General features: G+C 39.2%; 1 protein-coding gene across 7 annotated transcripts in view; it reads left to right on the top strand.

Moving 5' to 3' along the window:
- The window catches only part of LOC127552251 (zinc finger protein 347-like), a 141379-nt gene that overhangs the window by 15841 nt on the left and 97579 nt on the right, over positions 1-27959 (top strand). For 2 of the 7 annotated variants that reach the window (XR_007951312.1, XM_051982854.1), the window contains exon 1: positions 3401-4688. Coding sequence is in view for 1 of the 7 variants with exons in the window: in XM_051982853.1 (XP_051838813.1) it covers positions 15744-15793; positions 20402-20617 (266 nt within the window). In the remaining 6 variants the exon portion in view is untranslated. Of the gene's footprint in view, positions 1-3400; positions 4689-15743; positions 15794-20401; positions 20639-21199; positions 21660-27959 lie in introns of those variants that run through there. The other 5 variants (XM_051982850.1, XM_051982848.1, XR_007951310.1 and 2 more) reach the window with 4 other exon arrangements.

Genomic DNA, 27959 nt, shown 5'->3' with positions numbered 1-27959 from the left:
TATGATGGAATGATATTGGAAAAACATAAAATTGTGGTAGCTAGATAGCATGGTGAATACAGCACTTGTGCTCTGAAGTCAAAAGGACCTGAGTTCAAATCAGGCTCAGACTAGCTGTGTGATCCTGGGCAAGTCACTTGATTCCAATTGCCTCAGCTAAAAAAAAAGAAAGAAAGAAAAGAAAGAGAAAAATATAAAATTAAGAGGTGAGAGAAAGAAGTGTACTAGGAGAAAGGGAAAGGGAAAAATAGAATGGGATAAGTTATCTCACACAAAAGAAGCATAGAAGAGTTTTTACAGTGGAGGGACAGAATGGGGAAGTGACAGAAAAGACTAGAACTTTTCTCTCTTTAGATTTAGCTCAAAAAAGGACAACACACACATTCACTTGGGTATGGAAATTTATCTTATCCTACAGAAAAGTAGGAGAGGGAAGAGCTAAGAGAAGGGGATTTGGATAGAACACCAGCCCTGAAGTCAGGAAGATCTGAGTTCAAATTTGACCTCAGCACTTAACACTTCCTAGCGGTGTGATCATGGACAAGTCATTAAACCCCAACTACTTCAAGAAATGTCAAGAAAAAAAATAGACCAAGAAAGAGAAAAAGAAGGGGGTTAATGCTCACAGAGAGGAGGGCAGATGGTAAAGCTGGTAGTCTGAAGTAAAACAGTTTGAAGAGGGACAATGTGAAGAAAAGAATAGGATGGAGGGAAATACAAGTAGCAAATATAAAAAAAAAATTAAAAAAAATTGAAGGAAGTTTCTCTAATAAAGTCCTCCTGTCTCAAATATATAGACGAGTCAAATTTATAAAAGAGCCATTTACCCATTGAAAATGATAAAAAAAAATTAGGAAGAGTCAGTTTTCATTTTTTAAAAAATTTTTATTTAATAATTACTTTATATTGACACTCGTTTCTGTTCCGATTTTTTTTTCCCTCCCTCCCTCCATCCCCTCCCCTAGATGGCAAGCAGTCCTTTATATGTTGGATATGTTGCAGTATATCCTAGATACAATATATATTTGCAGAACCGAACAGTTCTCCCGCTGCACAGGGAGAATTGGATTCAGAAGGTATAAATAACCCGGGAAGAAAAACAAAAATGCAGATAGTTCACATTCGTTTCCCAGTGTTCTTTCTTTGGGTGTAGCTGCTTTTGTCCGTCATTTATCAATTGAAACTCAGGTGAAGAGTCAGTTTTCAGATGAATTAATCTGAAGTTATCTATAAACATATGAAAAATCACAATTAATTGGACAAATGTTAATTAAAACAATTCTGAGATACTACCTTACTTCTGTTAGATTGGATATCAGAAAAGAAAATAAAAATGACAAATATTGGAGAGATATGGGAAAACTGAAAAACTAATACACTGTTGGCAAAATTGTATAACTGATTCAACAATTCTGTAAAGCATTTGGAACTAACCCCACAGGGTTTGTAAAATCATGTACACCCTTTGATCCAGCAATACCACTAGAAAATTGGTATCCCAAAGAGATAAAAAACAAAAAGGAAAATGGCCTATATGTACAAAAATATCTGTAGCAACTCTTTTAATGGTGACAAAGAAGTAGAGACTGAGGGGATGCTCATCAATTGGGTAATGGCTGCACAAGCTGCTGTATGTTGGTGATGGAATAATGTTCTTTTATATGAAATGATGGGCAGGATGCTCTCAGAAAAATCTGGAAAGACTTTTATGAACTGATGCAAAGTGAGATGAACAGAACCAAGAGAACACTGTACACAGAAGCAGCAATATTGTATGACGATTAACTGAATCCTTAGCTATTTTCAGCAATACAGTGATGAAAAAAATTCTGAAAGAATTATTATGAAAAATACTATTTTCTGAGAATTGATGGAATCTGGATGCATATTGAAGGATACTTTACTTTATTTTTTTTTCATTTTTATCTGTTTTCTATCACAGTATGACTAATATGGAAATGTTTTGCATGACTGCAGACATTTAATCTTTATCAAATTTCTTGCCTTCTTAATGAGAGGTGAAAGGGAGGGAGGGAGAGAATTTGGAATACAACATTTTAAAATAATGTTTAAAATATTTTTATGTGTAGTTGGGGAAAATATAAAATATTAAATTAAGAACAAAGTATCCTACCAGAATCCATTTATGAAGGAGACAAAAGTCAAAACATAGAAAATAAACTCCAAGCCAATATTATTAGTGAATATTGCTTCAAAAATTTTAAACCAAATCCTATCAAAATGACAATGTAGCTATGACATATATGGAACAGATGGATCCCCCTCCCCCACTCATGGTGCACACTGTCTTTGAAGTGGACACAAATAATGACAGCAAACGTGCTTGGCTGTATCTTGTGCTGCCTCATCCAGGTTGTCATCATCAAGAATTCTGACAATTTTGGCAACTGGATCAAATGAGAGAAAATGTATAAGCTGAATAAGGAGGCACATAATAGGCAGCTGTTTGCTGTAAAAGTGCATGTGTGAAGTTCTGTTGCTTTTAGGTTAGCAGAAGGCGATGTTGGTGATGGAGTCTTGAGATGCACAAATCTTCACCAATAAGTGATCAGTGCTGTTGCTGTTTTCAACCTTATTCTTCCCAAGGACATTGTCTGAGCCTAGTCCAGCCTTAAAATCAGCCAGGACTAGATAAGCTTGTCCTCTTTTGGCAAACTGAGGCTGAGCATCTCTAGTCTTCATAAAATTTTCCTTTGATCAGATCAAGGTTCGACATAGTGAGAAGATAGTCCCTGATGATGGTGCCATGGCATTTTCCTACAGGTGCCAAAGGCATTGTCAGGAGTCTGCCATTCAGTCTTTTTGGCAGACATACAAGGTTGCTGACTTGATTTGGTTTGATTGCTAACCTATACCAACTTCACTATGCTCCCTCCACTGCGCTCCCTGCAGAAATCCTTGTATGTAGCTCCGACTTCAGTAAGGTGACCTTCGTTTGCCAGCCTTGTTTCCCTCAGGGCTGCCATTTGGATGTGACACCTGCTGAATTCTCTGGCCACTAGAGCTGTCCATCTTTCAGGTTTGCTGCATTATCCACAAGGTGCACACATTCCAAGGACTGATGGTGAGTGAAATCTTTGCAGAAGTTTTTATATGTGTGTGTGTATCTGTGTGTGTGAGTGTGTGTCTGTATTTCTATCACAGGGTGGATCCACCAGCCACGGTAGACAAGCCAGGATTGATTAAGCAGATCTTTAGTGCACCTTTTCTAGTCCCTTCCTCATACCAGGGGGGATTATTTCCAGCAGCTCATACCTCTAGGGGGCTGCTACATCCCACTGCTGTGTCCAGTGAGGAGATGGCTGCATGGCTCGGGTACTGTGTAGGTGTATGACTGTAACTCCCAGTGTATTCCCTCCTCTTGCTTCATCACTTACCTGTCACTACAGGACTTTGAAATAGGAAGAATGGTAAAATATTGACTCGGGCCCAAACTGGATTTCAGCAAGGCAGAGTTGCACAAAGTCCCTTCTCCTCCATAATGTTCCCAGTCCAGTGGCAGCCCAGAGGGAGGAGTGGGGCTGGTTGCAGTGGATGATGTTTTGATGTCTAAGGAAGCTCTGAGCCCTCCACAGAGGTACTTCAGCTGCCTTTATTCTCACCCATCCATTCCACTAGGGGCTGTCTTCCCATGTTTGGGGTAGACTCAGGCAGGTTTGGGCCACCCTCACCCTGGGATAGCGCGTCTGCCACAAGGGCTTACTGGGCTGTGGACACGGAACATGCTAGAGCTTCTTGGAGTCCCCGACGAGTCCCCGGTACTAGTCTCTGAACACACCCCATAGCCCAGTAAGAGGGAGCAAGTCTGACTCACTTCCCTTTCATTCTTGCTGCTACAGCTCCTGATCACATGACCCAAAAGCCCAATTTGAAGCGTTTTTTGCCTTCGAGTCTGGTCTGCTTGTCAAGGGAGACCCCAAAGGGGCAAAGATCCCAATCCTAGCGGGAGAGCTCCGTGCAATCCCATCTCCATTTACAGCTGCAAATAGTAATTGTGTGGAGCGCCCCGATTTCCCCACGAGCCATTTGGGGCAAGTTCCTCAAAGAATAAGCTCCATCACTTTGGCTTAATCTGGGGCTGCGGGTGTAGCTGGGCAGTCTCTCTGCTGGGGGGAGGAGGAGGTGAGTGGGAGGAGGGGAGGTGGTGGAGGCTTTGGGAAGGAGGAGTTCTCAGAGGGGCCCAGCCTGGCAGGCAGTGGCCCAGGTGGAGTGTGAGCCCGGAGGCGGAGTTTGGGAGCCTGGGAGGAGTCTCTGGAGAGCGGGTCATTGTGTGATGGGGGAGGGGTTTAGGGAGCAAAGGAGGTAGGAGTCGTAAGTGTGGACACGGCGTGATGAGAAGAAAGGGTTAAATCAGCCCAGGGGCTCTGTCTGCTGGACAGAGTTTCGGTTTAGGAAAGATTCCCCCCATAGAGTTATCCGGAAGCAGGAAGTCTTTGAGTGACATCATTCTGCCTTCCCTGAGTCTCAGATCCTTCCCCCTTCCCTGAGAACTGGGATTCTCTGCCTACCCTTGGAGATCCCCCTGTCCTCCATTGAAGCTGAGATCCCTCCGCCTTTCCTGTGTCAGAGATCCCTGTCCCTTCCCCGGGTGCTGAGATCATCCTCCCTTTCCTGCAGCTGAGCTCTCTCTGCCTTCTGGAAGCCCGCTCTGTGCACCCAGGTCCCAGGTAGGTCTGAGCCTGAGATACTCATCTCCCCTCCCCGGCCTTGATCCTTGTAAAGGCAGAGTCAGGAGATGGAGAGGAAGAAGAAGGGAATGAGGGGCAGGAAGACTGGGAAGGAGGTTGGGGTTCTTTATATCTGCCTATTATGTGTCTCCTTATTCAGCTTATACATTTTCTCTCATTTGATCCAGTTGCCAAAATTGTCAGGGTTGTTGACGGTGACAACCTGGATGAGGCAGCACAAGATAAGCCACGCACGTTTGCTGTAGCTGTTTGTGTCCACCTCAAAGGCAATGGGCACCATGAATCGGGGAGGGGGATCCATCTGTTCCATAGATGTCATAGCTATATTGTCAAATATAGGATAGGATTTGGTTTAAATTTTTTGAGGCAATATTCACTAATATTTATTGGCTTGCAGTTTATTTTCTGTGTTTTGACTTTTGTCTCCTTCGTGAATGGATTCTGGTAGGATACTTTGTTCTTTGTTCTTCATTTAATATTTTATATTTTCCCCCACTACATGTAAAAATATTTTAAACATTAATTCTTTCAAAATGTGTGTTCCAAATTCTCTCCCTCCCTCCTTTTCACCCTCCTTAAGAAGGCAAGCAGTTTGATATAGGTTAAAAGTCTTCAGTCATGCAAAACGTTTCCATGTTAGTCATGATGTGATAGAAAACAGAAAAAAAAAAAAAAAAGAAAGTAAACAAAAGTATCCTTCAGTATGCATCCAGACTCCATTAGTTCTCAGAAGATAACATTTTTTCACAATAATTCTTTCAGAATTTTTTTGGATCGCTTTATTGCTGAAAATAGCTAAGGATTCATAGATGATCATCATACAATATTGCTGCCCCTGTGTACAGTGTTCTCTTGGTTCTGTTTGTCACACTTTGCATCAGTTCATAAAAGTCTTTCCAGATTTTTCTTAGAGCATCCTGCCCATCATTTCGCATAGCACAATGATATTCCATCACAAACATATACAGCAACTTGTACAGCCATTACCCAATTGATGAGCATCCTTTCAGTCTCCACTTCCTTGTCACCACTAAAAGGGTTGCTATAAATATTTTTGTACTGATGATCAATTCTGATGGACGTGGCTCTCTTCAACAATGAGAAGATCCAAATCAGTTCCAAGTGATCTGTAATGAACAGGACCAGCTATACCCAGAGAAAGAACACTGGGAAATGAATATGGACTATAACATAACATTTCCACTCTTTCTGTTAATGTTTGCTTGCATTTTTGTTTTTTTCTTCTCAGATTATTTTTACCTTCTTTCTAAATCTGATCATTTCTGTGCAACAGGATAACTATATAAATATGTATACATATATTGTATTTAACATATACTTTAACATATTTAACATTTATGGGACTACCTGCCAGCTAGGGGAGGGGGTTAGGAGAAGCAGGGGGAATGGTGGAATAGAAGGTTTTGCAAGGGCCAATGATGAAAAATTACCTATGCTTATGTTTTGTATATAAAAAGTGGTAATAAAAGATAAAATTTTTAAAAATATTTTTGTACATATAGGTCATTTTCCTTTTTGTTTTTCATCTCTTTTGGATACACATTTACTAGTGGAATTGCTGGGTCAAAGGGTATATGTGGTTTTATAAACCTTGTGGGCATAGTTCCCAATTGCTTTACACAATGGTTGAATCAGTATACAATTTTAGTGTATGTGTCTCAGTTTTCCCACATCTCCAATATTTGTCATTTGTGTTTTCTTTTCTGATAGCCAATCTAACAGAAGTAAGATAGTACCTCAGAATTGTTTTAATTAGCATTTCTCCAATCGATAGTGATTTTTCATATGGCTACAGATAACTTCAAATTAATTCATCTGAAAAGTGACTCTTCCTTTTTTTTTTATCATTTTCAACAGGCAAATGGTTCTTATTTTTATAAATTTGACTCACTTATCTGTATATTTGAGAGAGGAGAACTTTATCTGAAAAACTTCCTTCAATTTGTTTTTACAGTTATATTTGTTACCTGTATTTCCCTCCATCCTATTCTTTTCTTTACCTTGTCCCTCCTCAAACTTTTACTTCAGACTATCAGCTCTACCATCTGTCCTTCCCTCTGTGAGAATTATCACTTCTCTCTCTCTCTCTCTCTCTCTCTCTCTCTTTCTCTCTCTCTCTCTCTCTCTTTTGGCTGAAGCAGTTGGGGTTAAGTGACTTGCCCATGGTCACACTGCTAGGAAGTGTTAAATGCTGAGGTCAGGTTTGAACTCAGATTCTCCTGACTTCAGGGCTGGTGCTCTATCCAAACCCCGGCTTCTGTTATCTCTTCCTCTCCTTCTTTTCTATAGGATAAGATAAATTTCTATACCCAAATGTTATGTTGTAGTCCATATTCACGTCCATCAGAATTGATCATCAGTACAAAAATATTTATAGCAACCCTTTTAGTGGTGACAAGGAAGTGGAGACTGAAAGGATGCTCATCAATTGGGTAATGGCTGTACAAGTTGCTGTATATGTTTGTGATGGAATATCATTGTGCTATGCGAAATGATGGGCAGGATGCTCTACGAAAAATCTGGAAAGACTTTTATGTGTGTTGTCTTTTTTTGAGCCATTTCTGATAGGAGTATGGTTCTAGACTTTCCTGTCACTTCCCTCATCTCTCTCTTTATTGTAAAAATTCTTTCATGCCTCTTTTGTGTGAGATAATTTATCCCATTCTATCTCTACCTTTCCCTTTCTCCTAGACAGTTCTTTTCCCCACCTCTTAATTTTATATTTTGCTCTTTCTTTTCTTTCTTTTTTTTTAGCTGAGGCAATTGGAATCAAGTGATATGCCCAAGGTCACACAGCTAGGAAGTACTAAGTGTTTGAGCCCGATTTGAACCCAGGTCTTTAGGACTTCAGAGCAGAGGTGCTGTATCCTAGGTGCCATCTAGCTACCAAAATTTTATGTTTTTCCAATATCATTCCATCATATTCAACTCACATCTGTGCCCTACATTTATATATATTCTTTCTAAGTGCCGTAATAATGATAAAGTTCTTAGGAATTAAAAGTTATCATCTTCCTTTATTGGAATGTAAATAATTTAACTTGTTGAATCCCTTATGAAATTTCTTATTCATCTTTTTATATTTCTCTTGAGTCTTATATTTGACAGTCAAATTTTCTATTCAACTCTGGTCTTTTCATCAGTAATACTTGAAATTCTTCTATTTCAATGAACATTTATGGTTTTTCCCCTGAAGAACTTTACTCAGTTTGACTGAGAGGTGATTCATAGTTGTAATTCTATCCTATTTGTCCTCCAGAATATTATATTCCAAATCTTTTGATGTAGAAGCTTCTAAATCTTGTGTTATCCTAACTGTGAGTACATGAATACATGAATTGTTTCTCTTTAGCTGCATGCAATATTTTCTTCTTTACCTGAGAATTCCAGAATTTAGCATACTATTGCTGGGAAGTTTTGCTTTTGGATCTCTTTCAGGAGGTGATCAGTGGATTCATTCAGTTTCTGTTTTACTATTAATTTCTAGAAGATCAGAGAAGTTTTCCTTGATGATTTCTTGAAATATGATGTCTATACTCTCTTTTTTATTATGACTTTTAGGAAGTACAATAATTTTAAAATTATCTCTCCTGGATCCATTTTTTCAGGTCAGCTATTTTTCCAAGGAGATAGTTCACGTTATCTTCTATTTTTTCAGGTTTTTTTGTTTTCTTTTGTTTCTTTCTTGATGTCTTGTGGAGTCATTAGTTTCCTGTCGCTCAATTTTAATTTTTAAGAAATTATTTTCTTCAGTGTAATTTTGTACTTTCTTTTTATTTGGCCAATTCTAATTTTTTTAAGGAGTTCTTTTCTTCAGTGAAGTTTTGTGTTCCTTTTTCCATTTAGCCAATTCTGTTTCTTGAAGTGTTATTTTCTTCAGAAATTTTTTTGTGCTTCCTTAACCAAGCTATTGACTCTCTTTTCATGATTCTCTTGAATCACTTATTTTTTCCCATTTCCTCCATCTCTCTTAATTTTAAAAATCTTTTTTTTTTCTTTTAGCTCTTCCATGGTTTGAAACTAATTCACATATTTTTTAAGGCTTTGGAGTTAGGAGTTTTGACTCTGTATTTTTTCCAAATATGTGTTTTTATTGTCCTTGTCACCATAGTAACTTTCTATAGTCTCATTTTCTTTTCTGTTTGCTCATTTTCCCCAACTGTTTTTTGTTTTTTAACTCTTTATTAAGGCAGATCTCTGCTTTCAGGGTGAAAGGTGCACTGTAACTTTTTAGCTCTGCCAAGCTCTTTAGCATTAGCTGATATCACCAAAAAGAGTTGTTTGTGTATCTTGTATTTGGTCTATGAGCAGTAAGAAGCAGTATTTTCTGTCCTAGAACTGTGAGGAGGGTCTTTGCTAACAAGTGGCCACCAGCTCTAATCCTGGGACTATCTTCTACCTAGATTCAAGTATGAGCAAAGCAGCAGAAACCTGCTCCTAATGTCAGCCCAGGGACCCTTCTACTCTCCTCTCCAATTGTCTGATCACTTCACTCTGTGGGCTGGGAAATAAAGAAACTTCCAGAGCCATTCCTGATTTTCTTTTTTTTTTTACTGGAGCCTAGTGTGCACTACGGGTAGCCTGCAATGGACAAAGCAATGCCTCCTTTCTTTCTTCATTTTCACCAGTTCTCTCTCCTGTATGCACTGCTCTTTTTGAGAACATAGAGGTCACCTCCTCCATCCTCATTCTCTTTGACTTCTCTTCAGGCTTTAATACTCTTCCCTTCATGATCTTCTCTGTTCTCTAGAGTTTTAGGACACCCCTCTCTCCTGATTTCCCTTCTTCCTATTCTCTAACCACTTTTTTCCTATCTTTTTTGGCCATTCCTGGGATCAAAACTTCCTGCCATAAGGTGTTCTATCCTTGATCCTCTTCTCTTTTACCTCATTATTACTTTTCTTGGTGATTTCATCAGCTATCATGCATTTAATTGCTTTCTCTATTTTGACAATTTTCAAATATCCCTTTCATATCCCAATCTCTCTGCTGACCTCCATTTTATATCTTTAATTTCCTTATAGATGACTCAAGTTGAATGGCCAGTAGCCCAGAATCTCAAATTCAATATTTTCAAAATAGAATTTATTATTTCTGTCCCAGATATTCTCATACACACAACACCCTCACACTCTCCCTGTTATTAAAGAGGGCATTCACTATCTTCCCATTTCTTCAGGATCAAAAATCAGGAGTTTGCAAGTCCTGAAATAAATCAAAGCTATGATTTGAGAGTAAAAGCTTCTTTAATTGAGATAATAGGTAGCAAACCTACCAACCTGGGGAATGTCCATTGTATTTCCCAACCAAAGGGACCCAGAGAAAAAGTTGTTTTTTTTATTTTTTTGGAGAACAGAGAGAGAAGGCAGTGTGAAATCGAAAAGCCTGGTCATGAGGCCCCAATGGCTCTCAATAGTCAAGATAAGGAAGGCCACCTCATTCTAGCTGCTCTACTTTTCATGCCTTTAGAGGGTCAGATGATATTGTAAATTCAATTTTATATGTGAAAATATAAGTAACACTACTCTTACAAGTACCCCTAAGTTCAATAATTACACAAATGATTTTACTTGTAATTTTACTTTTTGCTCTGATTATAATAAACAACTTGAGAGAATGCTTAAGCTCTCAATTCCAAAACAGTCCGTGTCAAATAAGTTGTATATAAAAAAGGTGTTTGTATCATAGAACACATAGCACAAACTCATGTTAGCAATAAACTTGAATAAATTTGATTTTCCACAGATGTAAAAATGTTCCATAAGTTACATGTCTCTAAGAAAAAAGATTGTACTAAATTCTATCCTCCAAACCACACTGAAGATTTATTTGATTTAGTTTCAATAACAAATAGAGTAAGAGCTAAGTCCTACAAGTGGCTGTATCAACACTCAATCATTCTTTTTTTAAAAAAACATTTTCCCCAGTTATATGTGAAAAACAACTTTTTTTGGTTATACATGTACATTCATCTTTTAAATATATTTCCTTATGAATCATGAGAGAGAAAAATCAGAACAAAAAAGAAAAACTACAAGAGGAAAAAAAAAAACAGAAGGGAAAAAAATAGTGAACATAGCATGTCTTGATTTACATTCAGTCTCTCCTTTCATTTTCAGAATCTCTAATTTGGTGTTTAATTGGGGGTTTTTAATTTGTTTTTTCCTAGCTTTTATGTTTATTTTATTTTTTAAACTGATTTATTTTTTTCTGGCTATACATGTATATTAATTTTCAAAATACACATTTATTTATGAATCATATTGGGAAAGGGGAAAACCACGAGGGAGGAAAAAAAAGAGAAAAAAAGTGTAAAGTTCTCTTCTCTAAAATATGATGTTCTCTGGGAGAAGATTTCTTGGGGAGCTTCTGGAGGCAGCCTTAGGTTCAGTTCTGTGTAATAATCACCGAGAGAGACCTATCTCTCTCCTTGGTTGCGAGAGCTCTTGCTCCGGAACTTCAGCCTCTAGCTTGTCCTTTGGACTAGAGACTGAAGGAGATTCACAAGTCGGGGAGATTCACAAGTCAAAGAACCCACAATCCCACTTTCAGAGGTGGAGTCAAGATTCATTCCATATTCTACCTTTGTGCTGTCTGGAGACTTTGGATTCCAAAGGAGCTAGAGGCTGAAGCTAATTATTGAGTGCCATACCAATCAAATTGCCAAGAAATTACTTTAGAGAGCTGAAAAAATACTAACAAAGTCATCTGGAAGAATGAAAAGTCATAAATTTCAAGGGAATTAATGAATTTATAGCACTGAATAAGTAGATTGATTTTAGATAGAATTATTATTTTTATTATATACGTTGGCTACTCATGAGCAAATGACACTTCTGATTTCTAATATATAATTATATTTCTGTGAAAATTTTTTTTAATTGTGTGGGTATAATTCCTGGATTTGTTTTGGCAGGGAGACACCCAAATATTTTATATTGTCTCCAGTAATTTTGAATGAGATTTCTCTTTCTAGTTCTTTCTGCTGATGATTTATATTGGTTTATTTTATATCCTTCAATTTTGTTAAAATTTTTTTAGTTGATTCTCTAGAATTCTGTAGTCAGCATATCATCTGCAAAGCATGGTAGTTTTGTTTCCTCGTTGTCTACTCTAATTACTTCAATTTCTTTTCTTTTTGCTAAAGCTAACATTTTCTAGTACAATATTGCATTATGGTGATGAAAATGGCAACATTGTTTCACCCCTGATCTTACTGGGAAATAGGGAACTTAATAACCCAGGCAGTGGTGATCTAGACAGGGACATGAACGGAGGTAGAATGCAGCAAAGTCTAGAGATGCTGCAACAGCTGCAACAGTGAAACTGATGGGCATTTGCATCATATTGGATAGATAGATAGATATATTAAGAAATACTGAGAAGCCCAGGATGACTGACAGCTCAAGCCACATCTCAGCTTCTATTGTATTTACCCCCTTCCCTTGGCATTCATGGATGAATGAAGGATAGAGCAGCGAGAATAAAGTGGCCTTCCTTATCTTGACTCTTTAGAGCCATTGGGTTTTCATGACCAGGTCTTCCTACTTCATACTGCCTCTTCCCTCTGTTGTCCAAAAAGTGGAGTGCTCAGAGCTTCCTTAGATATCAAAAATATCATCAACTGCAACCATCCCCATTCCTCACTCTGTCCAGCCACTGCACTGTGAACATTATGGAGAAGAAAGAGAGGATGATGACTTTGTGCAACTCTTATCTTGCTTAAATCCAGTTTGGGCCTGAGTCAAAACCATTTAACCAGTTAACCAATTTAACCATTCTTCCTATTTCGAAGTCCTGTAGTGACAGGTAAGTGATGAAGTAACAGCAGGGAATACACTGGAAGCTATAGTCACATACCTACACACAAGTACCCAAGCCATGCAGCCATCTTCTCACTAGACACAGCAGTGGGATGTAGCAGCCCCCTAGATGTATGTGCTCTTAAAAAAATACCCCCTGGTATGAGGAAGAGACCAGAAAAAGTGCACTAAATCAGCCTTAATCAGCCTTGGCCTGTCTACCATGGTTGGTGGACCCAGCCTCTGATAGAAATACAGACACACATACAAACAGAGACATATAAAAACTTCTACAAAGATTTCACTCACCATCAGTACTTGGAATGTATACACCATTATGGATAATGCAGCAAACCTGAAAGATGGACTGTTCTAGTGGCCAGAGAATAGTAGGTCTCTCATCCAAATGGCAGCCCTGAGTAAAACAAGGCTGGCAAATGAAGACCACCTTACTGAAGTTGGAGCTACATACAAGGTTTTCTGCAGGGAGCGCAGTGGAGGGGAGCATTGTGAAGTTGGTATAGATTAGCAATCAAAAGTCAGCAGTCTTATATGTCTGCCAAAAAGACTGAATGATAGGCTCATTACAATGCCTTTGGCACTTGTAGAAAAATGCCATGGTACCATCATCAGTGACTATCCTTCCACCATGACAAGCCTTGATAAGGTCAAAGGAAAATTTTATGAAGACTAGAGATGCTCATCCTCAGTTTGCCAAAAGAGGACAAGCTTATCTAATCCTGGCTTTTTTTAAGGCTAGACTAGGCTCAGATTAGGAAATGTCCTTGGGAGGAATAAGGTTGAAAACAGCAATAGCACTGGTCACTTATTAGTGAAGATTTGTGAATCTCAAGACCCTACTACCACACTGTCTTTTGCTAACCTAAAAGCAACAAAACTTCATGCATGCACATTTATAGCAAACATTGTCATTTAGTAGACTATATAATTGTAAGGAGAAGAAACATGATAGAGAGTGACAAAGGACATATGTGATGCAGAATGCTAGACTGATCATAGACTGAGATGTAAAGAGTGATAATATAAGCAAATTAGTAGAGCGCAGCATAGTTTGCCTATCAGACTTTTGGAGAAGGAAAGACGACTAGGCAACATTATGAAATGCAAAATGGATAATTTTAATTACATTAAATTAAAAAGGTTTTGCACAAATAAAATCAATATAGCCAAGATTAGAAAGGAAGCAGAACTTCCAGCCAGTATTTATGATAAAGGCCTTGTTTCTAAAATATATAAAGAACTGAGTCAAATTTATAAGAATTCGAGTCATTCCCCAATTGAAAGTGCTTCTCACTTTCACAGCTCAGTTTCTCCTCCACCTATACCCAGGCAGGCCCCTTTAGGGCATTTCCCATCTCCTGACCCTGCTCTCTCAACTTCATCTTCATGGGTAGACGGAGTAGGAGTGGTAGGGGAATTGACACCATTGGCATCCCCCATGCAGCAGTTTTGCCCACCCCCATGTCACAATTACAATTGAGTACTTGGGCTTTTTAGGCAGGGCTGCTATTGAAGGCCTGCCAGCACTCTCACCTGTTCCCATCCAATGGAAAACTAATACACCAGTGTTGGTAGAACAGTGGCCCTTAACTAATAAAAAAATTCAAGAATTATTTGATATAGTACAGGAATAACTATGCCAAGGTCTTTTATAACATTCTCTAAGTCCTTGGAATTCCCCTGTATTTGCTATAAAAAAGAAATCTGGAAAATGGAAAATGGTACTGATTTGAGAAAAGCAAATGAACAGATGGAAATGATAGGAATTTTTCAGCCTAGACTTCCATGTCCTACTCAATTGCCTAGAGAATGGCCTTGTTGGGTTATAGACATTAAGGATTGTTTCTATTCTATCCCTCTAGATAAGGAGGATATGAAAAGGTTTGACTTCTTAGTGCATGGCATTAATTTAGCTGAGCTTTATAAAAGATATGAATTGGCAGTTTTACCATAGGATATGGAAAATAGTCCTACTATGTGTCAAATGTATATGACTGCTGATATTACTCTAGTAAAAAAAGCATTTCCAAAAGTAATATTACATTGCATGGATGATATCTTGGGGTGTGCACCTGAAGAACAAATGTTAGAAGCATGTTTACAAAACACCATAGAAACACTAAGGAACTACCAATTGTATATAGCCCCCAAAAAATTCTGAAGGAGATGTATGTGTGATTGTAATTTATATACCCTCCTTCTAGGACTCATGGAAGTCTTTTACATTACTACTTGCTTGTGTAATACCTCCCATGCTAATGGATTTATGTATATCTGTTTCAACTAAAACAAAAGAAAGGGGGAGATGTAGAGGGCCACAGATAGTGGGGGAACTCTGGGTAAGGAATAAGACCCTTCAGCCCAGAGGGAACTTGCTGACGGTGTCTGGTTTGGCTCCCCACCTATATTTGCTGTTCTCACCCTTCCTGAGAAGTGAAGGAGGTTTTGACCACCTGTGTTCTACCTGAAACAAATGATACTTACAGTAAGAGGCATCTACATTACATATATTGTATTTAACATATACTTTAACATATTTAACATGTATGGGACTGCCTGCCATCCAGGGGAGGGGGTGGAAGGAAGGAAGAGAAAAGTTGAAACAGAGGTTTTTGTAAGGGTCAATGTTGAAAAATTACCAATGCATATGTTTTGTATATAAAAAAGTATAATTAAAAAAAAAAAAACCAGACATTTTCATACCAATAGCAGGGTGCTTATAGTTAGCACTTGCACAGTGTGCTGTGGTGATGTAATGGTTCTCTAGTTGGCACATGCTGAGTGTGCTGTAATGTTGTAATCATACTTAGGTATTTAAGGGCTGAGAGGAGGTGAAATAAAAGAACTCCATGTTTGACCATCCTGGTGGGTCTCCTGCCTTCTACATTCCTCCACTAAGACCAAAGACTCGGGCTAGTCCCGAGATCCTCCAGAGAACTAGTTCGGATGATGTATTTTGTCACCTCACTGTAGGGGCTCTGGAATACATAGTATATTTTGGCAGCACAATTTGGGGGCTCTAGAAAGCACACCAGAGGCTCTGACTACATTATTCAGGCCTTTGGTAGCTGGTTGCTTAGTGGGATCATAAAGGCTGGAGGCAGCAGGACTCTGAGGAAGATAGAGAGTAGGGTCATTCAGAAGAACTTTACAACATAGAGTCACCTTGATTAATTTTCTGTGTACACAGGGAGCCTGGAGCCAGAGGGAATGAGCCCTGGGAGCCTGGGACCTGCTCAGGTGAGTGCCCTCCATCCAGACCGGAACCCACATCAGCAGTCACAATCACCAGCTCTGAAGTCAAGAGGACCTGAGTTCAAATCTGGCCTCAGACAATTAACATTTCTTATTTGTGTAACCCTGGACAAGTCACTTAACCCCAATTAACCTCAGCAAAAAAAAAAGAAAGAAAGAAAAGAATATATGGAAGGATTTTATTTTGTTTTTCTTTTTTGAAGCTTTTTATTTTGAAAACATTCAAAGATAAATTTTCACTACTAACCAAATCAAAACTTTGTGTTCAAATTTCCCACCCTTTTCTCCTCAACCCCTCCCCTAGATAGCAAGTAATCCAATATATGTTAAATCTAATATAACCATACATATTTATACCATTATTGTTCTGCATGAGAAAAGTAGATCATAAAGGGAAAAAAAAAGAAAAAAGAAAATGAAATTCAAACAAACACCAACAAAAAGAGTGAAAATGCTATGCCATAATCCACACTTAGTCCTCTTGATCCTCTCTCTGAGTGTAGACTTCTCTCTCCATCACAAGATCACTGGAACTGGCCTGAATCACCTCATTATTGAAAAGAGCCACATCATCCATGAGAATTCATCATCTTATAATCTTGCTTGCTGCCATGTACAATGATGTCCTGGTTTTGCTCATTTCACTCAGCATCAGTTCATGTAAGCCTCTTTAGGCCTTTCTGAAATTGTCCTGCCGATTGTTTCTTACAGATTATTTCTTCCATCACATTCATGTACTATTACTTGTCCAGCTGTTTATCCAATTGATGGACATCCCCTCAGTTCCCGAGTTTCTTGCCACTGCAAAAAGGGCTGCCACAAACATTTTTGCACATGTGGGACTTTCCCATCCTTTAATATAAGATAGCTGCTTTTATTTGGGAAAGGATGTTCTTTTGACTGTGCAAGGTTGTGATTGGAACCCTAGAAAGCACATTTGTGGGGAACAACTCAGGGCCCATCTAATCAGAGTGACCTGTGGTTTCTTTATTTCTCCTTAAACATTTCTTGAAGTCCTGCATCTAGGCTGCTGTTTGTTGGTATTCTGATAGTCTGCTGATACCTGTAATACAACATTTGCCTTGCTCTCTTTTCTGTCTGACTTGTTTCTGATGTCTTATATTCGCTCCCCTTTTTTAAAGTCTCCTGCAAAGGCTTTAGTATTTGCCATTGCCTTGTGACTTCCATTTGGTCTGTACAAATATTCAGAGAGTTGGTTGTGTGGGCAAGGTTTTATGACTCTTGTTTCCTTCTGTCACTGCCTTTATTTCTTCTCCATTGAGTTTCGCCTAGAGGATCTCATTCATTAGTGCGTCTATCTCTTGCTCTTCCTTTTCCCACAATCCTGCTTGGGTTTGTGCTCAAAGACCTCAGCTGAGGCAGCGCTTGGAGCCAAGAGACACTCTTGGGCCTGGCTATCCTGAGTGTCTCAGATGAGGATATTGCTTATTATAGGGAGGGCCTGTTTTGCTTGTCTGTCCAGCAGACTTCCTGAGTTCATACCTGAAGACAGAGCTGGGCTCTGCAGCACTCTTGGAGGGAAGGTTTGGGCTGGTCCTGATCCTGCTTTCCTGGGGGTATGGATTGTTTTACCACAGCATCTCAGGGACAGGAAAGGGGCCTGTGCTGAAAGTGGTCTGATCCTGGGCCTGCTGCTGAGAGCTCTGTGAGTTTCTGACTTGGATGTGAGTGTGTAGCCATAGCTTTGTTTTTCTTTTCCAGGTTGGGTTGGGTTTTTCTGTGGGCGAGCGAGGGATTCTTTCCATTGGATTTTCATGTTCTCTGTACAGAAATGAGCACTTCTCTTTGATCATTTCCTTTAAGATGGTGTCCATTTTTTTTAAACCAGTGTTCATTCCATGAGACCTCCCATCATTAGCTTGTCTATGTTCAAGCTGTGATTGCCATCAATACACTTGCCTTCAGCAAGGGCAGCTTTTTTTTTTTTTTTTACTGTTAATTGTTGTTTACTTCATTTCCTCTGGGCTGTCCTTTACTTTTACATATTTTTATTCCCTGTCTCTTCTTTCTTTTGTTTCTTTGAGAATAGTTGCCATGCTAGAAACTGGGAAATGAATGGATGCCCATCAATTGGAGAATGGCTGGGTAAATTGTGGTATATGAATGTTATGGAATATTATTGTTCTATAAGAAATGACCAGCAGGATGAATACAGAGAGGACTGGTGAGACTTACATGAACTGATGCTAAGTGAAATGAGCAGAACTAGGAGATCATTATACACTTCAACAACGATATTGTATGAGGACATATTTTGATGGAAGTGGATTTCTTTGACAAAGAGACCTGAGTTTCAATTGATAAATGACGGACAGAAGCAGCTACACCCAAAGAAAGAACACTGGGAAACGAATGTGAACTATCTACATTTTTGTTTTTCTTCCCGGGTTATTTATACCTTCTGAATCCAATTCTCCCTGTGCAACAAGAGAACTGTTCGGTTCTGCAAACATATGTTGTATCTAGGATATACTGCAACATATCTAACATATATAGGACTGCTTGCCATCTAGGGGAAGGGGTGGAGGGAGGGAGGGGAAAAATCGGAACAGAAATGAGTGCAAGGGATAATGTTGTAAAAAAATTACCCTGGCATGGATTCTGTCAATATAAAGTAATTATTAAATAAAAATTTAAAATAAAAAAAAATTAAAAAAAAAAGAGAATAGTTGCCATGGCATAATTTAATATTCTATTTCTACATCTTGGTAATGATCAAAAGAAATCCCAAAGCCCAAGAAATATGAAAAGAGGTCTGGCTGGGAAGGAGCCTCTTGATTCAAGGATTTGTGAAGAGCCCAGTTAGAAAAGTCCCAAAGGAGTAAAGCCAGTGAATAATGAGGGGATAGTTGGGCTTTCTCCTTAAGAGAAGGTTGGGAGTGCATTAGCCCCCCTCATCTTGGTAAACTGGGTTGGGGAGGCTTGTGAAGGAAAGATTTGCACTATCTTCTCTTGGGTGTGAGTTAAGGAACCAATCAGAGATGACTTGTCCATCAGGAAAAGGTTAACACTTCCTAGTTAGAAACAAACATGTCCCAAGTTCACAAAGGCCATTCTCTTTGCCAAAAGGTAGGTTTATTTAGAAGAAGAGTCTATAGAGAAAATGAAGAGATAAAATAAGAACTTGCAGGGGGAAATTGCCGAAAAAGCAATAGGGTTACCCAGAAGAAGAATTTGTAAGAATCCATTAAAGCAACATTACAGGTTGTTACATTGAATGGCAGCTTAGAAGCATAAAGAAGTTTAGCAAACTAATCAGAGTTAATTATACTTGGCTATACTATATACTATATATAACTGTACAGGGTTAGCTATCATAAGGACAAAGTCACAGTAAATTGAAGGCACTGTGAGGAGGGAGAGAGAGAGTGCTCCACAGTGAGTTTTGTCCTGAAAAGGACTTAGCCAAGCTTTTGACCATGGGGACATCTTTGATGGGTGAGATACAAGGTTGGAGATTTCTTAGGGCAGGAGGGAGAAGTACCAGGCAAGCATTTGGGAGCTCACAGGGAGGGATCAAAACCAAATGGGATCCACCTGGCAGACTGGGTCCCAGTCTCAAAACATGGTAATCAGAATCTCAAATGTTGTTTACAGATACCCAGAAGTTTGAGGGATAGATTTTCATTCTCCCAGTCACTCTATGCAGACAGATTAGTGGGGACTTGTTGTGCCTGATAATGGCAGGTTGGGTTCTTGCTGACAAGGGGAGTGAATAAGCTCAAAGTTCATATCAGAACAAAAACCAGATGTTTCAAAGAAGAAATCCAAAATGATGTACTTGTAGCAGGTGGGAAATAGAGATAGCCCTTCCTGAGTATCAGGGTATTCCCATTCCTGGCCACTTTCTCCTATATAGGGTCCATCTATTGGCTTCTTAACTTATTTTTATAATTCCTGTTCTCCCCAGCTTGTACTTTGCCAGGCATCTTTGTCAAACATTTATTTCTCATTAAAAAAAAAGACAATATTTTCTCCATGAATTTTTTTTAATTAAGGAAGCTGCTTTTCCAGTTTTTCTTGTTTCCCTGTAATGAAATATAAAAACTGAGGAATATTTGCCTTAAATAAAGGAAATCAATGACCAATAAAGGCATGAACTGTTTTGCCCATAACATCTTCCCCAGGGGGACCTCACAGAAGAAATAACACTTTTTTTCCCAGAGCATGCTGTACTTGCCAACTTCTCAGACTCTTTACAAAATTTTCTTTAAATACATTACTTAAATCACTTCTGCTGAGGAAAAATTTCCCATCACTCTCTTGCTCTCCATAGATCCATCTACCTCACAAATAAAACACAAACTCTTCCTGATTCCACAAGGAAATGCATTAAATAATAGGACATTTCTCAGCTTTACTCCAGCTGATTCTATAAAATGCTTTTCTCAAAATTCAATAAGACTCTTAATAACCATGATTGCAGGAGTTGACTGACACTCAGAAATGGAATGAACTTTGAGCCAATCCCTTCTCTGCTTGAGTTTTCAACTGTAAATTGGGGATGATTGGTTGGATTCTTGAATTCTGAAGTGACTTTCAGCTCTATGTCTCATGGCTTTGGTGCTTTAGGACTTGGTGACATTCAGGGATGTGGCTGTCGACTTCACCCAGGAGGAATGGGGCCTCTTGGACCCTCCTCAGAGGGAGTTGTACAAGGAAGTCATGTTGGAGAATGCCCGGAACCTGCTGTCCCTGGGTAAGGACATTTCCTGGTTAACTTTGAATCTGCAATCTAGGGATGTATCATCATTTCCTCGAATACAAGTTTGGGGGATATATCAGTAGGAAAGGAGAAAGGGGTAGTCTGCTATGTCCAAGCACCAGAGTCCTCCTGTCTAAATTTGCCTGGTATCAAAGAAAACTGAGGGTGTCCTTTGTGGTTCCTAAAGCTGTCACTTATCAGTTCTAGGTAGCTTCAAGTCAGAGATCAAACCAGTGTGGAAGCATCTCACACGAGGATCCAATCAGCTGATTTTGGCTGACCTCTACCTGAACACAGACTGGTCTACCCAAAGCTCTGAAAATTGCTCTGGAAGATCTGTTGCTGACAACCTGTCCCTCTTTGGCATGGGGCTAGGATTGGGAATACTTTTCTTTTTAGCAAGCTTCACTTTGTAATCCAAAGCCTATGGTTGTTTCTACTATAGGAAACTTGTCCTGAAGCTCCTTTCCTCTTGCCTTCAAATTTCAGCACCAATGGTGGGAAAGGAAGGGAAGGGAAATTTTCGTCTACTCTTTCCCATGGGCTGTGCCTTATGCTTTCTTTACAATATATTAGGAACAATATTGTTGAGGAAAAACTTCTGGCAATTAAGTTACTTTGATTAGTCTAAATAACCAAATTAAGAAAAAGCTGAAGTGAAGAAAGATGTGACTTGCATCCAGATAAAGAACCAATAGAAATATGTACAGAATAATTTTACAATTACCCTTTTTATCCAGGAATGGGGTTCGAAGTTTCTTCCATAAATGAAGCTAATAGAATAACAGGTGGGGAAGGGGGAGAAGATTATTTGACTCATCTCCAAATAAAAGTTGTATAACAGAATGATGTGACAAACCCCATTATGACTTTCTTACATGACAAGAACTAGTAGGTGACTATAGACTCATATGTTTCAATATAATGGGCTGAATCTCAATGGGGCAGCTCTGGATTTTCACCCCATTCCCTAAATAAAACTAAATTTCAAGCTTCTCTCCTTGATACCTACCTTATTTCCATGCTCAGGGGTTCCAGTTCCCAGAGAAGATGTGATCTTTTACTTTAAGCAAAAGCAAGCACCCTGGGTGCTGGACCAAGAATGCCTGAGGAGCTGCTCTCCAGGTGAGTGAGGTGAAAGCAGGGATGTAAGAGTTGTGGTTTAAGGGGCTCCTGGGAGCTACGAAGTAAATGCTGGGGTAAAGACCAGCCTTGAAATTCTTTCTTAAATACTTTTTAGGCAGATCTCTTTTTCTGTTATTATTCCTGTTATTCCATTATTCCTGGTCCCGTCATTAAATCTCAGGTCTCAGCAACACAGCTGGGCCTGGAGTTTCTAATCTATAAAGGTTCCCTTGGTCTTCCCAATAGCTTCTTCTCACAATTACTCCAATAGGGAAAAGTCTCTGGTTCCTGCTGAGGCTGCAATCACACTCAGCTTTCCCAAGGGGTCCCCACAGGATGTTTCCGCAGAGGTAGCACACTTCCCACAAGTTAATCCTCTGTCTAAGGTCTTTCTTCAGATCCCCTCAGATGAAATCAAGAGAACTCCTTTTCTGCCTGAGACCTTGATTTTTCACTCTCTCTTTGCCCTCAAACACCAATTGGTTCTATTTGTGGGGAAAATAGGGAGAGCTTGAAATTTTGCAACATACTTCACCATCTTCCCAGAATCCTCTCCCAAGATAATATCTTGATCTGAAGATTATAGGTTTAATGAGATGTGATCATCTCATTAGATAATTCAGGAAGGGGAGAACTGTTTTGGGGCAGCAAAACAGCCACTGAGGCCCTTGCAGCCCTGTGGCCCTTTATTCGTGAATGTCCAACCTTCCTGAAATTTTGGAAACTATTTGTTGTCAAGTTGAGAATCTGAAAGAATCTGTTGCACTTAGGAGCCATCAGAGTTTCAGGGAAGGACCTCATGAACCTCAAAAGCTGTGTATTCCTGTTCATGATCGTTTCAAGTTATTGAGAAAGGTATTTGTTAAAGTATATATATGGACATCCTTGTTGTCCATAAATAGTGGACAATTTGCAACTTCATACAGTCTCTGTATTGACAAATTTTGGGGTCAAATCCTTTTATCATTGTCTCCCTCCTTCAAGGAGCTTGTGAACTTCAAAAGGAAGAAGAGATGCAATAGCAAGCTCTGCCCTTTCATGCCACATGATGATTAACTCAGTTTCCAACATGAGACACATATTTTCAGATGTGGGGGATTTCCAGCATTTTTAAAACATTGTATTTGTTAAAAGGATATGCAGGGGGATATGATAATAAGCTGTGGCTATCAATTAAAAAAATGCATTGCATCAGAACAAAATCTCATGTCTCAGGTTAAAAAAAAAAAAGAACACATTCTGAATGTGACTTCAGATAATGTAACAGACAAAAAATAAAATTGAAAGTGATCACCAGAAAATGCACACAATGAAAGGAAAAGGGAAAAAATGAAAGTTGAACTAATTTGTCAAATATTGAGGGCAGAGCCTGCCCATGCACTGGGTGGGAATTACTGTCTCAGCTACAGGGATTTGGCTCAAGTCCCTCTATCCTCTGAACTGGTGGCCTGAATTGTGAAAGTAGTGACAATAAAAGTATTCTGTGTTGTCACAGGTTTATTGTGAGGATTCAATATATTTGTGCTTGAAGCCCATTAGAAATTACATCATGTTTAGGATGTGAGCTAATAGGATCATTAAGGGACTGATTCTGCCCATGTAAGAGTTTTTCCTTTGCCTGGGGAAATAGATTTTAACTGAGCTTCTATTCTGTTGATGGAGGGAAGGGAGGGAGGGTGTGTGTGTGTGTGTGTGTGTGTGTGTGTGTGTGTGTGGTCTTTTCCTCTTTGTTGTTGCCCTTTTTTTAAAAACTTTTTTTTATTGTTACAGGAAGTGAAATCAGACTTGAAAGGAAGAAAACTATTCAGAACCAAAACTTCACTTGCAGAGAACTCCGTGCTGCACATGAGAAAATACACACTGTAGAAAAACCTTATGAATGTAACCAGTGTGAAAAGAGTTTTAAGAGAAGGCAATGTCTCACTCGACATCAGAAGATCCACACTGCAGAAAAACCTTATCAATGTAACCAGTGTGGAAAGAGTTTTGAGAACAAGCAATCTCTTACTATACATCAGAGTATCCACACTGGAGAAAAACCTTATGAATGTAACCAGTGTGGAAAGGCTTTTAGATATAAGCGAAATCTTACTGTACATCAGAGAATCCACACTGATGAGAAACCTTATGAATGTAACGAGTGTGGAAAGAGTTTTAGAAATAAGGGAGTTCTTACTGTACATCAGAGAATCCACACTGGGGAGAAGCCTTATGAATGTAACCAATGTGGAAAGACTTTTAGATATAAGGGAGTTCTTACTGAACATCAGAGAATCCACACTGGGGAGAAGCCTTATGAATGTAATCAATGTGGAAAGGGTTTTAGACACCAACAATCTCTCACTTCACATCAGAGATTCCACAGTGGAGAGAAACCTTACAAATGTAACCAGTGTGGAAAGGGTTTTTCATACAAAAAATCTCTCATATACCATCAGAGAATCCATACTGGTAAGAAACCTTATGAATGTAAGCAGTGTGGAAAGGGTTTTAGAGGTAAGACAACTCTTACTGAACATCAGAAAATCCACACTGGGAAGAAACCTTATGAGTGTAACCAGTGTGGAAAGGGTTTTAGAAAAAGGAGATATCTTACTGCACATCAAAGAATCCATACTGGAGAGAAACCTTATGAATGTAACCAATGTGGAAAGGCTTTTAGAGATAAGGGAGCTCTTAGTGCACATCACAGCACCCACACTGGTAAGAAACCTCATAAATGTAACCAGTGTGGAAAGGCTTTCAGGAATAAAGGGCATCTTAATGTACATCGAAGAATCCACACTGACGAGAAACCTTATGCATGTAACCAATGTGGAAAGGCTTTTAGAGACAAGGCAACTCTTACTGTACATCAGAGACTCCACAGTGGAGAGAAACCTTATAAATGTAACCAATGTGGAAAGGCTTTTAGACAACAACAATATCTCACTGTACATCAGCTATTCCACAGTGGAGAGAAACCTTATGAATGCAACCAGTGTGGAAAGGGTTTTACATACAAACAATCTTTCACTTTCCATCAGAGACTCCACACTGGAGAAAAACCTTATGAATGTAACCAGTGTGGAAAGATTTTCAGGTTTAAGGAATCATTCACCATACATCAGAGAATGCATTCTGGAGAGAGACCTTACAAATGTAACCAGTGTGGAAGGGGTTTTAGACAAAAGGCAGAGCTTACTGTACATCAGAGAATGCATTCTGGAGAGAAACCTTATAAATGTAACCAGTGTGGAAGGGGTTTTACATGTGAAAAATCTCTCATTCCACATCAGAAAATCCACACTGGTGAGAGACCTTATAAGTGTAATCAGTGTGGAAAGACTTTTAGAACTAAAGGATATCTTACTAAACATCAAAGAATCCACACTGTAGAGAAACCTTATGAATGTAACCAATGTGGAAAGGCTTTTAGACAAAAGGGAGATCTTATTGAACATCAGAAAACCCACACTAGAAAGAAACCTTATAAATGTAATTAATATGGAAAAAGTTTCATAAAAAACCTGATTGGTTCTCACCAGATCTGTGAAGAAATGCCAAGACATAAGGAGGAAGTTGGATTTGGTAGAGATCACTGGGAGAAGATTGGTAGTGAGACTGCCTTCCATAATTAACCTTCTCTACCTTTAACCTTATGGGGAAGATGTGGAAGGGAAAGTAAACAGTGACTAGGGATAGGACAGAGCTTCAGAAGCATAGTGGATCCTTCTTTCCCCGCTGGTCCCCTACCTGAAAGGCAGTACAGTGGGACTGAAAGATCAATAGATCAGGACTCAGGACAAGGGTTGAAATTCTAGGTTCTGAACCTCTGTGGCCTTGTGAACTTACTTTAACTCCACAGGTCTTCGTGCTTTAGATTAGGGTTAGGATCTCTTCCAGCTCTGACTGCTTTGAGAACCCAAAGTGGAGCTTGAAGGTGAACCCTACTCTGCCATTTCTTTCTGGATCCTCAGCTTGAGATTCAACCCAATAACTCATAGACTTCACCAAACTTTCTGGCTATGATTGACAGTTTGGAGAGATAGAAAGACATGAGAAATTCTAAAACTACATCCTGTTGAGTCAGGAAACTTACACATCCCTAAATATATAAGTCCTGTGCAGTTAGTCCAATAGGTCTCTTGTCATATTTGTTCAGGAAGAAAATGTTTCCTTAAGATACTTCACAGAAAGATTTCCACTCTGAGGTTTTCAGCTTTCATCCAGCAAATTGGCGGAGATGACCCCCAAGGCTGGACATAGTGTTGGGGGCTATAGAAAAAGGCACAGCAGTGCGATGTGTATATGACTATGATGGGTCCAACTTTTCTCCAAAGCCATTTGTTATTAGGATTTGTGAAAAGGTGATCAAATGCCCATTCTTTGTGACACAGAGAACCCAAGGCAAGGGATCTACTGTAAGAACATGAGGGGAGCAAGGTTCTGGCTACGCTAAAATATTAATTACAATGATTTGGTTTGTGTATTGTGTGGCAGTAGTGAAAAATAATATAGATGCAAAGTAGAAAATGGGAGCTCTTCAGTTGGAGAAAGTTTGAACCCATTTTGGTTCATGAATATATTGGAATATTGTGTCATAAGAAGCAGTGGCTAGGAAGAATTAGGAAAAGTAAGGGGATTTGTAAATGAACCGCGATAGATTAAAGTGAGCCAAAGCTAGAAAATCGCCATATACTGTGACTTTGAAAAAGGAATTTGAAATTCCTTCCAGCAATGTAGAAGCATGTCTATATTTGACACGTATTGGACCACCTGCCAGATGGGGGAGAGGGTAGGGAGAAGGAGGGGAAAATTTGGAACAAAAGGTTTTGTAAGGGTCAATGCTGGAAAAATCACCCATGCATATGCTCTGTAAGTAAAAAGCTTTAATAAAAAAAAAAAAAGCACATCTGTGCATCAAGTGTGACTCTTGCCTATGTCTCACATAAGTTCAACAGGGGATCCATCCTACATGGAGTCCTTCCTTTATTTCTCCTGACATCTCAGGGGAGCTGGTAGAGTGTCTTGGCTGTCCACCAACAGTGCTCTTCTTGCTGCAAAGCCGGCTCATGTCTTCTACAATTCTCTCAGAAGCATGAACAATGTAACTTATACCAGCAGAGGAACTTCAGAAAATGCTTTATCAGCAACTCCCTGACTCCCTGGGCAAATGGAGACAGCCAGCTGCCTGAGATCAATTAGCTTGTAAAATCCTTTCATTTTGAAAACTGCTTATGGTGACAATAGGAAAACCACTACTCTGGGACCCTGCAGTTTTTCATTTATTGAAGGGCTTATACCTTGGGCAGAAATTGGGGGGTGGGGGGAACAATCACCACTGATTGTCTGGACCTATGTCTTGTCCCCTGACTCAGATACTCCAGAAGAAAGGGTGAGGCTGATGACTGTGAGCAGTCTTGCCTTACATCCAATTCACTTACAGGCCAAGTTTGTCACTCTCTGATGGCCTCAGTCCTCTTCAAGAGCTAAGGGTGAAACAACTCATGACATCAAATGTTCAGTTTTCCCATCAGGCACTTTTAAATGAAAAATGTAGTTTCTGGTTCATTCACAGTGTGATTAATGTGGCATAGTGTGGACCATGATTGCATATGTAAATTCTATATCACATGGCTTGTCATTTTGGGGAGGGGAGCTGGAGAGAGAGGAAGTCAAATAATTTGGAACCTGAAACCATACCAAGATGAAAGTTAAAAAAGCTTTACTAGTAAATGTTTAAAACACTAAAATAAAAATAATTAGAGGCTGATTAGGTACAAGAGCAAACCACAAGAAAAATAATTTCATTCTAACAATTACAGCAATGAGGTAATATAACAAAATTTGTGGGACGCAGCCTAATATCCTATTGCACACATCCAAATAGCTACCAGACATTCTGAATTAGACAGCTAATGGGATCTCAAACAAAAATGGGATCACAACAAAACCTATTACCTTTCCCCAGATCATCCCCCTCTCCATATTTCCTTCCTTGAGGGTACCATCACTCCTCCAATCACCAGAATTAATAATCCCAGTTTTATTTTTAACTCTGCATTATCTCTCAACTCTCATGTGGAATCAACTGCCCAATTTTGCCATTCCTTTAGCTACTATATTTTCTCTATGACCCCTTCATTCAGACAACAACTGAATTACAATCCAAGTTCTTATCCTACCTTCCTCAGGCATTCATTTGAATGAAGCTTCTCTCCAATCTTTCCAGGAAGCTGCCACACTGGTATTCTTTTCCACATAAGAACAAATGTCACTCCCCTCCTCAGTCACTCCAATAACTCTTTGTTGCCTCTG

Source organism: Antechinus flavipes, chromosome 2, assembly GCF_016432865.1.
Source record: "Antechinus flavipes isolate AdamAnt ecotype Samford, QLD, Australia chromosome 2, AdamAnt_v2, whole genome shotgun sequence".
Classification (NCBI taxonomy): Eukaryota; Metazoa; Chordata; class Mammalia; order Dasyuromorphia; family Dasyuridae; genus Antechinus; species Antechinus flavipes.
The sequence above is the reverse complement of the archived record's forward strand: the minus strand, read 5'-3'. Positions and strand labels throughout refer to the sequence as shown.